Below are 17125 nucleotides of genomic sequence, written 5' to 3'. Positions count from 1 at the left end.
AGCCCTTCACTGCCGAGACCCACCCAGAGGAGACCCCCAAGGACTCTGGACACGATGCCCAACCCTGCAGTGGGGAGCGCGGGGGCCAGCATGCTGCTGGCCTAGGCTGCACAGTGAGGGGCGCCACCACCCAGCAGATGGACAGCCTGGAGGAGACACTCCAGGAGTTGGAAGCCACCCTGAGCCAGCTGGGCACGGCTCCTGCCATGGGGCCCCCTGGCAGCCCCCCACTCCCACCCCGCAGTCCCCAGGTGGCTGCCTCCTCTGCTGTCCTCCCCTCCTGCCTTCATGCTCCAGTCTGTCTGTCTTCAGAGCTGGAGGGAATGGGGGAGCACCACACCAGTCCCCTCCTCCCACTGGCCTTCTCTCAGTTCCTGCCACCCTCCTGGGAGCCTGGCATCGGGCGGGGTTTACAGGCAGAGCCCGGGGGAGGCTAGGAAGCTGGCCTACCTAGGGATCAGCCCAACCAGCCCTGGTGGGGACCAGGGCCTCTCCCCTCTGCTCTGTATCTGTAAACCAACAAATAAAGTTCTCTCCCCTTTTCCATCCCTGTGCTCCCCTCCCCCTCTCCTGTCTGACTCTGTCGGTCTCTATTGTTTCTCTGCTTGCGCCTCTGGATTCCAGAGCCCTTCTGGGCCTGCCTGGTACCTGGGGTGGTTCAAGGGGGGTGGACTTGTCCATCTCTAGGGAGACTTCACCCCCATCCTCCCGTTTGGAGGAAGACATGGGCCTGGTACTGCCAGTCCTGCTCTGTCTACCATTATAAAGAACTCCCTCCGCTCCAAATCTCAGGCATGCTCTCCTGGGCCCAGGATGGTGCCCTTGGCCGCGAGTAGGGGTGGTACTAGGGACCCTCACTTTAGAAGTGGCTACCCCAGAAGGGCACCAGCTGTCCCTGGGCTACTCAAGGAAATCACCCAAGAGTTATCAGGAGCTGTTGGGAACCTGGCTGGGGGCCCCTGTTCCCTCTCCTGCAGGGGGGCCTTAAACATGGCCTCAGAGAGTGGAGATCCAAGGAGTCCTGGACAGGGATGTGGAGCCAGGGAGGGTTCTCCAGGTCTTGGAGAGCCCACTGAGGAGGTCCCAGCCCCAGAGGCCCCACCCAGTGCCTGGGATTCCTGTATGATCCCACCTCCAACCCTGACACTGTTCCTCTTCCCGCAGAGTGGCGGTGGTGGTGTGCCACCCATGAAGGTGGTGACTCCAGGGGCTTCTCGGCTGAAGGCAGCCCAGGGCCAGGCAGGCAGCCCTGACAAAGGCAAGCATGGCAAGCAGAGGGCCGAGTACATGAGGATCCAGGCCCAGCAGCAGGTAAGCGTGGGCACCATGGGGGTCCCCTCCTGCGCTTTCCGTGTGCTCCTGCTGTGTGCTGGGTATATCCTGCCAGTACTCCTGTGACCACCTTCCCGCCAGCTGCCCAGAGAGATCCTCCCTTCCAGGACTGCCCTGTCAGTCCTCTGAACCGTTTTCTCCGTCCTCTCCCCAATCTCAGTGCTCTGGGTCTGGTTTGGAACATACGTTCTCAGCCAGGCTGCTGCGTCTCAGGAGGCCCCTCACCCAGGGCAGAGAGAGCCCTCGCCCCAGCTGCTCCTGGAGGAGGGGGAGCAAGCAGACTCATGTCTCCACCAGCCGGAGTGCCCGGGTCCCTTCTGCAGCCGCCGGCTGGCCCTGGGTTGTGGGAGGGGCTTCATCCCCCTTTGTCTTCCTGCCGCTCCTCTCCTCCGCTTCCTACTCTCTGCCCCCAGGTCCCACCTGCTCTTTGGGGACCCCACTCTCATCTCGGCCTCCCTCTTAGCTCTTTGGCCATCTCCTAGCTGAGGGAGGAACCAATTTTGCATCTGCTTTTCAGTCTTGGGTTTTGGTTTCAGTGGGTTCCCTGCTGACGTTCGGTGGGAGGGGGCAAGAGGAAGAAGGACTTCGGCTCCCTCGTAGGTGGGGGTAGGGTAGGAGTGGCAGGGCGCTGCACCCTCTCTCGGATGTAGTTAGTGGGCTTGGGGACGGTGTATAGAGTTGACAACCTCCTCCGTGGCTGTTTCTGCCCCATGGCCCAACCGTGTGGCCCAGTCAGAAGGTGTGGAGTGGTCCCTGGGCCTAGATGTCAAGAGAGACCTTTAGTGTACTCGTTTGGTTTGTTACTACTTCTGAGCAGCTCCTGTATGCCAGGCCCATTCTGGGTGCTGGGGTGGGAGTGGAGGCTGCGAAATATCCAGATGCTGTGAGTTGAAGAAAGTTCTAGACTCAGAGGCAGGAGGTTAGAGATGGGTGAGTCCAGCCACTGCCTTTACAGACAAGGGGACAGGTGAGAGAAGGAAAGGGAATTCCCAAGGGTACACAGCAAGGTGGCATCAGAGCCAGGACTGAGACCCAGGAACCCCAAAGCCCTTCCCACCACGTGGCCTTGTGACAGCCCTGGGCATCCAAGCCCTGCCCACCCTCTGGCTGGCCCCTCAACCAGCCTCTCCTCACTGGCTCTCACTGGCCCACTGGCTTCCTCGTGGGTCCCCATCCACACCCTGCACATCCTACCCCTAGCTCTCTTCCCTGTGACCACCATGGATGAATTCCCCTCGTCCTGTCCAGGCTGGTCCCTCCTTCACGTCCAGAGCAGCAGCTGACATTCATGGGGTGTTCACTTCTGCCAGACACACACATCGTCTCATTTCACACTCACCGCACCACTCTAAGGTCCTTATCTGCATTTGACAGATGAGGAAACTGAGGCTTTATCCCAGGTCACACAGCTGGCACGTGGTGGAGCGGGATTCAAATCCAGACTGTCTGAGCCCCTACCCCATACACGCGCTTGCTGTAATTATGCTCCACTGTCTCTCACCTGACTCCTAACTACCCCGGCTCCTCTGCATGTTGCCCTCTCTCCCGCCCCTCTGGTTAGCAGTCAGCTCATCGCCCCCAGGCCCTCCCCTCCATTCATTCCTCAGCCGCCTCCGCCTCCCCTCCAGCCTCACCGCTGGGCTTGGCTAGGTCTCCAGTGTCCTCCCAATGGACTCTCCCCACCGTGCTCTCCCCACCTCTCTGCAGCATTTGCGGGATATACTCTGACCCCCCATACACCGGGGGGCTGTATTCCTTGACCCTCCATTCCTTGACATCCTCTCTTCCCTTGTTGGCCCTCACCCCGACCCTCCTGACTCCTTCCTGGGCGTTCCCCCTTTGCCCGCCTCTTCATTTTGCTGTGCCCAGGTCCCTCCTTGGCCTCTCTGCTCCTCACGGCGCACGCTCCTCTCATGGGGTACCAGGCGCCATCTGTCCCTGCCCAGGTCTCTGTCTGAGCTCAAGCCTGCCCCAGCTGCTCTCCCCTCAGGAGGTGTCACCCACCCCCAGGCATCCACCCACACTTGGGGCGACTCCGTGAGCTCTTGCTCTCCCTCACCTCCTACACATGCTAACTGTTCTGTCCTCCCACACTGCCGCCACTGGTCTGACTCTCTCTCTCTCTCGCTTTCATTTTTCTAGTAGCCTTTCTTTGAAAAAGCGTCTTCTTTCTAATAAAGTAATACATGTTCCTTGTGGAAATTTTTTAAAGTAAAGCTATAAAGAGGCAGGGAAAAAATCATCTTATGCCTCACTACCTAAATGCCTGCCCTTCTGAAGTCTCCTTGTGACTTCTGTCACCTCTGACCTGTTTTCCCAGACCTGCAGGGCAGGGAGGGAAGTTTGTAACTTGCAGACTTGATTCTGTCACTCCCCTAGCTTAAAACCCATGCCCACCGGCCCCTGCCGGGTAAGAAGATGGAAAATCCTTCACATGCTGCCCAGGGCGCTTCACGAGCAGCCTCGGTTGCCTCCGCCCAGTTCTCCCAGCACCCTCCACCCCACACCCTCGATTTGCTGCAGCCACTCTGGGTCACCTGGCCCTCTGTCCTCTGGGCTGGGACACCTCTCCATACCAACTCAGTCTGTGACCTTGGGCAAAGTCCTCTGCCTTCTGCAGGCTCTTTCCTCATCTGTACAATGGGTTTTGAGGTCACATAACACTAGATATGGGAAAGAGCTTTGAAAGCCACAGAGTGCTCTCCAAAGGGAAGGAGTCACCATTGTCCTTGGTTGCAGTGTACACTTGTCAGGGACAGGGCTAGGCAGAGGCCTCCGCTCATCACATGGGTCTAACACGTGGAGCCCGAAGCTGCCTTTGACAATGATGAGGGGAGAGGAACAGAAGTGCCGGGACCAGAGACACAGAAATTGGGGGGGAGGGGGCCGAGATGGGGGTGTAACAGTGCCTGATACTACAGAGAAATCAAAGGACATGATTGAGGAAAAGCCCTTGGATGTTGTGCTCAAGACGCAGGCGTGGGATGGGAGCGAGATTCCCAGGGATACAAGGATCAAGGGCTTAGTGCAGACGTGAAGCCATGGACACCCCGACTAGGGCTAAGAAATCTGTTGAACACCTGGCGTGTCTCCTCAGATGGCTCAAATGAAGAGACTGTAATAAAGGGGTCACCCCAAAGGGTTGAGGGAACAAACAAGGGGTGTTGAGGCACCGAGGGACTAGAGAAAGCAGGAGCTGTGACCTCCCTGGGGAGAGGGGCAAGGATCAGAGTGTTTAGGGAGCCCAGTGAGAGCTGAGCGGCAGGAGTTGTAGTTATGGAGGTTATGGTGCAACAGGGCACCGAGGGGGCAAGGAGTAGGGAAGAAACTTTACCCCCCTCTCTGTTTTCACTCTGCCCTAATCCCGTTGGCCAAACCCAGCCAGAAGCCAATCAGCAAAGGCGTGGCAGGGGTCAGCCAACCAGGGTGCAGAGCAGGGCAGAATTGGGTCTGGGGGGTGGAGAGGCAAGTGGAAAATAGCCAGCACACCTTCTGTGTACCAAGTTTATGTATCTTATTTAATCCTCATGACAACTTTATATCTTAGAATATATGTGCTTAATCCATTTTGTCACAGCTCCATCCCCACAGCACCTAGAACGGTGCATGGCATACACAGGCACTCAGTAAATAATTGTTGGGTAGGTGAATGAATGGATGAATTTGCCACTGATCAGGCCCAATCCAGATGGAAAGAGACAAAGCAGACTTGAAATGTTACAATAATGATATAATAATAATAGCTACCATTTATTGCATGTGTTCTGAGCGTGGGCACTGAGCCTCGCATATCATCTCTTGTGAATCTGATATCGCTGCTTTGCAGGTGAGGACGTGAAGGCCTAAGAGATACCCGCATAGGGTCATGCAGTTAGGAAGTGGCAGAGCTGGGACTTAAACCCACGTCTGCCTGACACAGATTCTGCTGTTTTAATGCTGGATTCTACTGCTTTATAGGGAGCATAACCTCATGGATGTCTCCACGCCTTAGTGAGATGGCACTTGTGACGGGAATACTATTGACAAGAGCGTTAGGGGAGCAACTGTGGGCCTCGCGTGTGTCAGTTGGAATGCTTTTAGCTGCAAATAACGGAAACTCCAATTCAGAATGGCCTAAACAGTAAAGAAAGGTATTATCTAACAAAACAAAAAGTCTGGAAGCAGGGAGGATCCAGGGCTGGGGAATTCAGCAGTTCAAGGACATCAGGACCTGGGTTCCTTCCATATTTTGGTCCTGTTGGCCCATCATCCTGCCCTGCCCCCATCCCCGCCCCAACCCCTGCAGCAGCTGCCTTCATTCCAGGGCTCCTAGGCATGCAGATCTTTTTAGGAGCAGGAGAACCTTTCCAGAAGCCCCCACCTGATCTCCCCTCTCTTCTCATTACCCATTCCTATCTTCCTTTTTTTTTCCCTCCCCAAAGCCCCAGTGCATGGTTGTATATCCTAGTTGTAAGTCATCCTAGTTCTTTTTTATGTGAGCCCCTGTCACAGCATGGCAACTGACAAGACAGGTGGTGTGGTTCCATGACTGGGAAGTGAACCCAGGCTGCAGAAGCGGTGAGCGCCAAACTTTAACCTCTAGGCCATCAGGGCTGGCTCCTAAATCAGTCACTGGCAAGGAGAAAGGCGTTGCTCAAATTGCCGTAGATTTATCAGGCCCCACCCACCTTGGGCTGGGGAAAGCGCCACCTCTCCTGACAGCCCGGTGCCTGATTGGGGCAAATAGCAAGGAAGAAGGGTGTGCAGGCAGGGGGAGGTGGCACTGGGGATGGCCCTGGAGGAGGCACCAGCAGGATCTGCCACTTCAAGACGATCTACACTTTTATGGAAATCTACGCATCGTAGCATGGAGGGACAGGTCAGCATGCTTGGGACACAGAGCGAGTGCCAGACTCGGACCCACAGGAAGAGGAGGGGGGCCGGGGTCACAGCCCTCTGGGCCTGGCTAACCGTTCCAGTCTCCTCTGCTGAAAGCTGAAGGTTTCTGCCTTGCCACAAAGGTGACAAAGCTCTGCCTCTCTGGACATAATTGGGAGCAACAGGGGAGGACTGTCTGGTGAAATGGAAGTGACAGGAACTTTCAGAGACAACAGCTGTGTCACCTGAGATCTCAGAGCAGCACAGGACAGGGCACAGTTGGGCATGCTCCCTCGGCTTCAGGAAAGTGGATTTTGAATGTTGCTGCAGCCAGTCTCCTGGGAGGGAAGATGGCCTGAGAGGACTCACAGAGCAGCCGTAAGAGGTCTCTGTGAAAAAGGGGGCGGGGGCGTCCACGTCAGCCGGTGAACTCTGCTGCGTACCGGTGTTTAAAGGCCTTCCCCTGGCTGTGGGAGAAGGTGGACATGGCCTGGGTGAGGACATGTCGCCTGAGTGAATACAGGAGTCAGGTGGCAGCACGAGCCTGAAGGCAGGGGTTCCAAAGACCAAAGCTCAGAATAGACTGCGGCTCTTGACAAATGCTAAAGGGAAGGAACAGAAAAAGCTTTTTTCTAGAGAGATGGGTTGAGAACAAAGAGGACAAGAGGACAGCCGGGAGGGACTCAGCGCTGGCTTGAGAGGCGATGAGACGTGAAGAGACGGGAGAAAGCAGACATGCTCCCCTCCCACCTGGCTTTGGGAGAAAGAACTCTACATGGGAAAGGGTGGGAGGGGAGGGGCCTGGAGCCCCAAGGAGTGAGGGAGAGAGCTCTTGGTTGTCTTTGAATGAGTCTGTCTCTGGGCCCAGGTCCCGGGACCCCACGAGCAAGGGCCATGCCTGGTGCATGGTGCTCAGCAAAGGACTGAGTGAGTGCAGAGATCCTGTGGCTGCGGCCCTGGCGCCTCTGTGAGTAAGGCCTGAGCAGCCGCGGTAAGGAGGAGAGGGGTTAGAAGACCCAAATGGGGCCCTGGCCCTGATTCTCATGAAAGGGAAAATGTGGACTGCAGATGACAGCGTGGTGAGCACACCCGGGGAATCCCCATGCACGTGCAAAGGGAGAGTGGTGCTCACTGACAGCAAAGGCGGGTTCACTGTCAGCCAGTCAGCCTGCCAGCTGTCCCCTCGGTTCAATGGAGTGACCTGCCCAGACCTAACTGCAGGAGGTACCCGGCCATGTGCCCCAGCACTGTCTCCAGCCCTCTTCCTTTCTGTCTTTTTCTATCAAGATGGTTCACTTATCACACTAGTAGCCAAGCAAGGCCGGGAGGGACAGTGGGTACAATGACAGGGAGAGCACCCCATCTTTGTAGCCCTAACCCGGTGGATCTCAAAGTAAGTGTGCAGCCGGATCACCCGGGGCACCTGCCTAACATGCGGATTCCTGAGCCCATGCCAGAGATGGATTCTGGAGCGGGGCCTGGGGAATCTGCATTTGTGACCTGTCATCAATGGCTCTGGAACCATACAGTCCTCCAGGACCAGTACAGAGGCAGGGAGTCTGCTGGAGGTGGGGAGGGGGCACGGCTCTTCCTAACCATGAGAACTGACCAGGGAGTGCGGGATGCGTCATGAGGGAGTGACCTCCTGTTCCCCACAGGCCCAGCTCAAGGCAGAAAGAACACTTGCGGTAGGCCTTCCTGCCTTGGGCCGGAGGCTGGATGCAGTGCTACCTTTTCCCCAGCTTCCCGGGGGTAGGGGGTGGGGGGGTTCTTAAGAGAAGTGCTCCCCAGGGAGGACAAGCTCACGCCTCAGTTGCCACCACAAGACCTTTTGCTGGGAATCAACCCCCTGCTGAGGTCGGGAGGGGCGCTGGCTGGGCTGCTGGCCAGCTAGGACTAAGAGCCCACCTGCTCCCAGCCTGAGCCGCTCCCCTCTCGCCTCCCTGCACCCCCGTGGCAGCTAACATTTCACTTCTTCCTCCTCCCCTCCCTGGTCGCCCCTCTCCCCACTCCCCATCTGCCCGTATGCCTGTCCTGGGCGCGGTGCCCCTTGTGCTTCTCTGCCCCCTCTCTTCTGCCTTCTCTCTTTCCTCTCAGTAACTGTGGACCTACCCTCCCGCCCAGGTTCCCAGGACCTTTGGTCCACCCCTGTGCCCCCCTTTCTCCCCATGCTGTGGCCCCCTCCTCCCCTGTCTCAGGGGACAGACCACTCTCTCCAGATGCCCCTCTGATTTCTTCCTTTTGCAGTGAATTTTCTCTTGTATTTGTGGAGGTTTTTCATTTTTTAAAACTTCAGCTGGGAGCCAGCATGAAGGCTCTGCCTTCCTCTCTCTGACCCCTGACCCCTGTTTTCGTTCCAGGCCACTAAACCATCTAAAGAGATGAGTGGGTCGAATGAGACCTCGAGCCCAGTCTCAGAAAAGCCCTCGGCTTCCAGAACCTCTATCCCTGTATTGACTTCCTTTGGGGCAAGAAATTCTTCCATCTCATTCTAGAAGCCCCTCACACCTCCACCCCAGCCCGTCCCCCTCCCTTGCCCCTGCCATTTCTCTTCCTACTCTTCCCTTCATCTCCACCCCACCCCCACTCCATTCTCCAGACCCTCCCAAGGGTTTGCCATGGGCGTGGCCCTCCTCAGCTCTCTATACCTATCCTCTGTTGGTGTTTTTGGTTTTTTAAATGATTCACTTTTAATTATCTTTTTTTTTTTAAAGCAAAATAATAAAACTAAAAACCAAAACACACCACCTTCCCTTGATTTCCTGTTCCAAAATGGCCCACTTCCTGTCATCGTCCGTCCCTTTTCTCTTTCCCCACTCTTCCTCTGGAGTCCACCCTGAAGTTCCTGCATCCCACCCTCCCCCCCACCTTCCCCCAAATTCCCAAGAGCACTCCAAACAAACTCTGAGCCACGGAGACTTGGAGCGGCAAGACACCCCCTCTCCCCTTCCTCGGAATCCTTCCTGGAGGACCACCTGGACGTTGGACCAACCCCAATCTCAGGCTGGAAAATGGGATGCAGGGAGCCTCTGGCCCTGGAGGCGCCCCAGCCGTTCATCTGCAGGATGTGACTGAACTCCGCTGCTCCTCTGCTCCCTTCCACCGCCCTGGTGGGCCTGGAGTCCAGAAGGCTGGGCTGGAGAGGGAGGCCAGAGTTTGAGGGGTCTCAGGGTGTGTGAATCTGTGTGTCCTTGGAGAGGAGTTGGCTTCCTGGGATGCCCTTCCTGTGGTGAGGAGCCGCCTGCCTGTGCCGAGCGGTGGAAGGGGCCCTTTTGGACTACTGTTGGTTGTGGACAGTGGGTTGAGCAGGCAGCCTGACACTGGGGACGCTGCCTTGGATGGGGCAGCCCTGAGGAGGGGTATTTGGTACTTTTAGTTTCCTAATTTAGCACTTTAAATAACATTAACTTATTTAGTGGGGGCGGGGTGGGCAAGAATGAAGGGCCTAGCAAATTAGATTTTGAGGCCTTGAGGGTGGGAAGGGTCTGGTTGTGAGGGAAATGGGGGGAATAGAGAGGGTGTTGATGGGGGCAGCGAGGACAGCTCTGACCCCACGGGTGGGGTGACTTGACCTTCAACTCTCCTCTTTGAGATTTGAGGGTTTTCAGGGAAGGGGTGAGACGTGGTTTTTAAATGGGGAGCCGGTGACCGCTGGTGAGATCCTTGAGGGCCCCTAAGGCCTGACCAGCCAGCGCCCCTGACCTGCGGACACCTGCCTTGCAGAGGCTGTGGGCAGAGGCGTTTGCCCAGGTCCTGAGAGGGGGAGGGAGAGACCAATTTTGGTTCTCAGCCCCAACCTCCCAGAGGGGGCAGGGAAGGGCCAGCAGGGAGATTATGTGGGTGGGGAATGAGGAGGATGGAGGGGGGGTCCCCAGGGAGCAGGATTCCTATTTGGAGCACAAAGTGGGGTAGGCACAGGGGCGGGGGGGGGGGGTGGGATTAGTCTGCCTGAGTAAGCACAGAGAGAAGGAGCCGTTGAAGGGATGGAGCCTCCTAGACCTGGGGCCTGGGGGGAAGGTCAGCGCTTGGGGAGAGCCAGGGGGGCTGTTGAGGGTTGGGGAGGGAGGGGAAATTGGGTTGTGTTTCTTCGTTTCTTTCTTTTTCTTTGTTTTGTTTTTGTTGGCTCATCCTTGTTTTCTAGCTTTGGATCATTTTTGTACAAAGGCAAGCAAGCCTTTTTGAAAAATAACAAAAGAAGAGGGAAAAATAAATCCCTCCTGAAAAAAAAAAAACCTGGAAAATAGAAAAAAAAAAAAAAAGGACCTCATAAATGATGCAATTACTTTTAATTGCAGGCAACTCTTTACATTTAAGTGAAGTGTCTTAACATTTTATATTGTTTTAAAAATATATTTACATATTATATATATATATATATAATATACGTAATATAAATATATATAAATATTTAAAAAAGAAAAAAAAAAGAAACCATGGCACCCTCTCCCTGGCCGCTGTTCTGGCGGGGGAGGGGGGCTGAGGATGGGCACATCCGCCTGGCTTCTGTGGTCCAGTGAAACGGTTTGGTTGATTTGGCTGTACAGAGACCCCCCTGACTTGGGAGGGGAGGGGGGAGTGGTGCCCCCTCCTCCCTCCACTCCATTACTCTTTGCTTGCTACTTTCGCCTGCCCCCACCTCCCACCCTCAGCCCTGTGACTTGAACGTGTGCCCCACCGTCACTGTCCTGAGTTGAATGTCCCTTTGTGGGGGGGGGGAGGAGGTGAAGGGAGGTGTCCGTCCACGAGGGGGCAGATGGAGGGAGCCCGGCCCCACCCCACCTGCTCACGGGGAGCCCAGTGGGATTTGCATCTTTCTTTCACTTTGGTTCCTGCACATTTACACGCTGAGAGGCGTTTGTGGGGAGTTGTGTGCAGCCTCTGTGTGTTTGTGTGTGTGTGTGTGTGCACCAGCACAAGTCCACTTACCTGCGTGTGGAGGGAAGCATGTGCATGCACAGGCGTGACCTTCCACATGTGTGTGCAGGGAGGCATGTGCACGTAGGTGCATGTAACCTGCTTGGGCATCAGCACGTGCCCACCTGCATGTTGGTGTGGAGGAGCTTTGCATGTGAGAACACGTGTAATGTGTGTGTGCAGACGTGCATAGCTGCGAGAGACTTGTATGTATGGGCAGAGGGGTGTACGTGGAGGTACATGTGACCTGTGTGTGGGGGGGGTGTGCGTGCACGTGTGTGTAGACCCAGGCGTGTGGGAGTGCCTGTGTGTGTGTTCCATTGTCCCTGCACCCCTCCTCCGGCTCCCCTCCCAAGCCCCGCTCCCCACGGTCCTCTCAAAGCCTGCAGCACGTCACTGCCCACCCCCAGCTGCATGCGCCTCGATGCTCTGTCCATCAGTGTGTGCTTGACCAAGAGAAAACTAAGACGTCTGGGGGACCCCTGTACCTGGTCCCCTGGGCCCCCACCCACGGTGCTGTGTTACTCGCATGGGGGGTTTCTCTCCCACCCCTTCCACAATATGCTGTTTCCCCAGGAGCCTCAAGCCGAGGCTCTGAGAGGGGTCCCAGGTGGGCCCCCCGGGGCGAACCCTGGCTCCACACCCCACCACATCCACCCCGTAGGGCCCGTGTTGGTGTAGCAGTGATGGCTTCTGTGGATATTCTGTGACCTCTGTCAGTGTAACTTGACAATTTCTAAATGGAAAAGGGTTGCTGTGTGTTCTCTGTCTCTCTCTTTTTTAATGTGCTTTTTCTTCTCCTCACTTCCCTGCTCTCTTTCCTTTGCAGTTTTTCTAGCCAAATGTTTGGGGCTTAAATAAAACTTGTTTCTTTTTCCTCTCCTGGATCTTCTTCCTGTAGGCTGCTGTCTCATTATTTCTCATCTCCCCCTGGAAGGTGCTGGGATGCATGGGGCGGAGGATAGGGAATTCCTGGCAGCCAACTGCCCCACAGCTTGGCAGCCAGGGCACGAAGGAGGAGGGGCAGAAACGGCCCGAGGGGCTGCTGCTGCTCCCAGGGGCCCATGAGGACCAACATCAAGCTGGAGAGGAACACCACTAACTCTTACGAGGTGCCAGCTCTCGGCCAGGCGCTTTGCCACCACCAGTGAGGGAGCTACTGGCATTACTCGCATCTGCGAGTGACAAAGCCGGAGACCTCAGGTGTCTTGCCCAGAGTCATACAAGTAGTAAGATGCAGAGTCAGGATTTGAATCCATCTCTGCCTGACCACAAACGCAATGCTTTCCCCCTAAAACCAAGTAGGGCCTGATTACCTCCAGCAGCCCCCTGGGTTGGGTCTCGGCATCTTGCTCTTTGGGTGGGATGACCCTTCCTGGTGTCCGCCAATCCTTTCAGGAGTAGCAGCTTTCCAACTTTTTTTTTAAACTGTAACTCGCAGTAAGAAATACATTTTACATCTCAACGATTTAGACATGTACACACACACACACACACCCATATATTTAGTGACACAGCACTTATTGTATACAGTGCATTCTGATACTTTCTGTTAAATTCTAAACATTTTGGTGTCAGCCCACTGAATTATTTCATGACCCTCTAATGGGTCAAAACCCACAGTTCGAAAAATATTTTTCTGGAGATCTAATTTCAGCCCCAATCATGCTACATTTCTGCTTTCTCCTCCTCAAAGGCCTGCTGGCCCCACTTACCCCATGGTCTCTGAAATTGGAAGACCCCTGAGAGGAGATTTACCCTTGATTCTGGTTGGGTGGGGGCCCTGGACCCTGACCCTGTAGCCAGCAAGCTGCTTGAACCCTTCTAGCTTACCACATCAAAGTCCAGCCTGCCCCACCGTTGAGTGGGCCAGACTTCCTGATTGGGTTTTTCAGGTTATCCTGGTGTTCTGAAGGCTGTGCCACTGTTCCAGCATATTCTAAGGGTCCTTGAGGCTGTCTTTCTAGGCATTCTCTTGCTCGCCTGAGGCCTGGGGTATTATTGGGTCTCCTCTGCCTCCCCAGCAAACACCATCCCTTCTAGCCCACGAGGTAATGGCAGTGTCCCGAAGCCTCACTCCTCCAGGCTTCACTGGAACCCTGTTCTCACTTCCTTCTCCGACAGGCCAGTAGCCTCTTTGGAGACAGAGGTTGAGGATCTGCTCACTGTCTGCAAGGACTGCCCACTCCGTGAGTCACCCACCTGCCAAGCAGCCCCTCAGACTCAGACAGCCAGACTGCGTCCCTGATGTCCTTTTTAAATGTCAGCAGATCTTGCCTTCCCCCTCCCATCTTATTCCCAGAAAGCTGGGAGAGTAGCCAAAACCCCCTCATCTCTCAGAATCACCCCATTCACTGAAGTTCAAGATCAAGTTAACAAAGGAGACCATCAACAGCATGCCGAGAATTACTCCAGGCTCTTCATTCATCCTTCCAGTGCATCCCGAATGTATACTCCGTGCCGGGCACTGCCCATCTACTCCCTGGGACCATGGCTCAGCATCTAGTGGGGGAGCCAGCCAAAACACAAGAATGCAAATACCTGAGCAAAGTGGTGACAGACCATGAGTAGTGCCACAGGGAAGCAGGCCTGCAACGGTTGTGGCAGTGAGTAAGGGGGCCCACTTCAGAGAGGGTGACCAGGCCCTGAGGTCACATTTGAGTGGAAACCTTGAGAATGATGAGCGGCTACATGGGAGCTGGTGGCTGAGTGTCTCAGGCGAAGGCCCTGAGGTCGGAAGTAATCTGTGGGTTCTAGAAAATGAATGAAACCCAAGTATAGTGAGGAAGGGAAAGGGGGCATGCCATGAGGTCGGAGTGGTGGGGCAGAGGCGCCATCAGAGGAGGTCTTGTGGGATGCAGTAAGGAAGGTGGATTTCTTCTCAGAGCCATGGAAACCAATTGGAGGGTTTTAAGTAAGAAGGGTGACATGATCTGACACTATTTCTGGCATTACTTCTGGCTGCGGTATATGGAAGAGATGGGGTAGGGGCAGGAGTGAGTGCAGAGCCATCATTTAGGGGCAGGTGCAGATGGCGGCTGCCTGGACTCGCTCAAAGGTCACAATCCTATGGCTGAGGGAAGGGAAACTGAGTCACAGACACTTTGTATCTATGAAGTGACGGAGCCAGAATTCAAATCCAGGACTTATCCCTCCCAATAGCCACGCTTGCTTAATGCTTTATAATACTCATCACTGCCATTTATTAAGTGTGCGTTTAGTCCCCACAACATGGGCTGTAGGTATTATTACCTCCATTTAACTGATGGGAAGGCTGACTGCACAAAGCAAGGATTTGACCGACATCAGGCTGGCCTCAGAGTCAGATCCTAACGGATAGGAGAAAAGGAACTGCTTTACAAATAGAAACCTGGGGAAGCCGTCTTCTCTCCTTCACTGTCTGCACGTCTCCCCTGAGTCCCCTGGGCATTTTATTTTTTGTTCTCTGAGTGGGTTAAGTGATCCCAGAGCTCACAGGGCAACTGAACACAATTCACAGTGCTGGGGCCTTGGACCTGCAGCCACCATGGCCATTAACTGATAACAGGCTCCTTTGACACTCACTGATGCTGATTGATTGACACCATTCATAACTACACCTGGCAGGAAGCTCCATCCTATACCCGTGGTCACCATGCCAGAAATTTCACTCAAAATCCCCAGACTCTCTGCTTTAGCTCAGGACGCTATCATGGTCCTTCTACATGCCCAGGCCAGAATGGCAGGGAAAAGCCCCTATTCCTCTTAGTTCAACCCAAACAGATTTGGGGTTTTCCCAAAGAAATGTTTCTTATGAAAAATATGTCTATCCTTATGCCAGTACCACACTATCTTGAATGGTAGTAAGTTTTGAAATCAAGAACTTTCAACTTTGTTTTCTTTTTCAACATTGTTTTGGCTGTTTTGGGTTTTCTGCATTTCCATAGGAATTTTAGGATCAGCTTGTCAATTTCTGCCAAAAAGACCAAAAGATGGGATTTTAATAGGGATTGCATTGAATCCCTAGAACAATTTAAGGAGTATTGCCATCTTAACGTTAAGTCTTCTAAAACATGGAATATCTTTCCATTTATTTAGATCTTCTTTAATTTCTTTCAACAATGTTTTGTAGTTTTCTCGGTACAAGTTTTGCACTTCTTTTGTTAAATTTTTTCCTGGGTATTTTATTATTTTTGATGCTACTATAGATAGGATTGTTTTCTTAATTTCATTTTTAGATTGTTCATTGCTTACTGAAATAAAATTGGGAGGTGTTAAAGATTTTCTTTTTTTATTGAGGTATAACTGACAGACAATATCATATTAGTTTCAGGTGTATAACATAATGATTCGATATTTGTATATATTGCGAAATGATCACCACAATAAGTCTAGTTAACATCCATCACCATACATAGTTACAGATTTTTTTTTCTTGTGATGAGAACTTTTAAGATTTACTCTCTTAGCAACTTTCAAATATGCAATACAGTATTATTAACTACAGTCGCCATGCTGTTCAGTACATCCCCAGGACTTATTTATTTTGTAACTGGAAGTTTGTACCTTTTGACCCCCTTTGCCCACTTTGCAACCTGCCCCCCGACCTCTGGCAACCACCAATTTGTTCTCTTATCTGTGAGCTTGTTTTTTTTAAGATTTTGTGTGTAAGTGAGATCATACAGTATTTGTCTTTCTCTATCTGGCTTAATTTACACTTAGCAAAATGCCTTCAAGCTTCATCCATGTTGTTGCAAATGGTAAGATTTCCTTCTTTTCTATGGCTGAATAATATTCCATGGTATATATATACCACATATTCTTTATCCGTTCATCCATTGATGGATATTTAGGCAATTTCCATATCTTGGCTATTGTAAATAATGCTGCAGTGTACATGGGAGTGCATATATCTTTTCGAGTTAGTGTTTTCATTTTCTTTGGGTAAATACCCAGAAGTGGAATTGCTGGGTCATGTGGTAGTTCTATTTTTAATTTTTTGAGGCATCTCCATACTGTTTTCTATAGTGGCTGGACCAATTTACATTCCCACCAAGATTTTCTTTTTAAAAAAAAAAAGATCTTCCCAAATTATTCCGAATTTATTATTCATCTCAATTTCTAATGAAATCTCTCTTTATGAGTATCTTTAACTTTAGTTTAAAAAATTTGAGATTGGGCTGGCCCCATGGCTTAGCGGTTAAGTGCGTGCACTCCGCTGCTGGTGGCCCGGGTTCGGATCCCGGCACGCACCGACACACCGCTGTTGGATGTGCAACTATGACGTACAACTATCTCCTGGGGCTTTGGGGAAAAAAAAGGAGGAGGATTGACAATAGATGTTAGCTCAGAGCCGGTTTTCCTCAGCAAAAAGAGGAGGATTAGCATGGATGTTAGCTCAGGGCTGATCTTCCTCACCCACAAAAAAATTAAATTAAATTAAATTAAAAATTTGAGATTAAATTCACATAACAAACAATTAATCATTGTAAAGTATGTGCTTCAGTGGTATTTAGCGTATTCATAGTGTTGTGAAACTACCAGCTCTCTCTAGTTTCAAAACTTTTTCATCACCCCATAAAAATACCCCATATCCATTCAGCAATCAATCACTCTCCATCCCCACCCCACCCCATTCCCTGGGGTGGGGATCTGTCTCTATGGTTTTGCCCACTCTGCATATATATCATACAAAAGAAATCATACATTATGTGACTTTTTTGTGTGTGTGTGTGTGGGGAAGATCAGCCCTGAGCTAACACCCATGCCAATCCTCCTCTTTTTGCTGAGGAAGACTGGCCCTGGGTTAACATCCGTGCCCATCTTCCTCCACTTTATGTGGGACGCCGCCACAGCATGGCCTGACAAGCAGTGTGTCCATGCACACCCGGGATCCGAACCTGGGCCGCCAGCAGCGGAGCATGTGCACTTAACCGCCACGCCACGGGGCCGGCCCCATTATGTGACCTTTTGTGTCTGGCTTCTCTCACTTAGCGTAATATTTTTTGAGGATCATCCAGGTTGTAATATTTATCAGTACTTT

At 52.8% G+C, this 17125-nt stretch overlaps 1 protein-coding gene across 1 annotated transcript in view; it reads left to right on the top strand.

The window, feature by feature from the left end:
* The window catches only part of SRCIN1 (SRC kinase signaling inhibitor 1), a 57938-nt gene extending 48313 nt beyond the window's left edge, over nucleotides 1–9625 (top strand). The window contains exons 19-20 of the mRNA XM_058562034.1: nucleotides 1165–1311; nucleotides 8550–9625. Coding sequence (XP_058418017.1) covers nucleotides 1165–1311; nucleotides 8550–8684 — 282 coding nt within the window. The 3' untranslated portion in view covers nucleotides 8685–9625. The remainder of the gene's footprint in view (nucleotides 1–1164; nucleotides 1312–8549) is intronic.
* The last annotated feature ends 7500 nt before the right edge of the window (nucleotides 9626–17125 follow it).

Source organism: Diceros bicornis, chromosome 18, assembly GCF_020826845.1.
Source record: "Diceros bicornis minor isolate mBicDic1 chromosome 18, mDicBic1.mat.cur, whole genome shotgun sequence".
NCBI classification, from domain to species: Eukaryota; Metazoa; Chordata; class Mammalia; order Perissodactyla; family Rhinocerotidae; genus Diceros; species Diceros bicornis.
The sequence above is the reverse complement of the archived record's forward strand: the minus strand, read 5'-3'. Positions and strand labels throughout refer to the sequence as shown.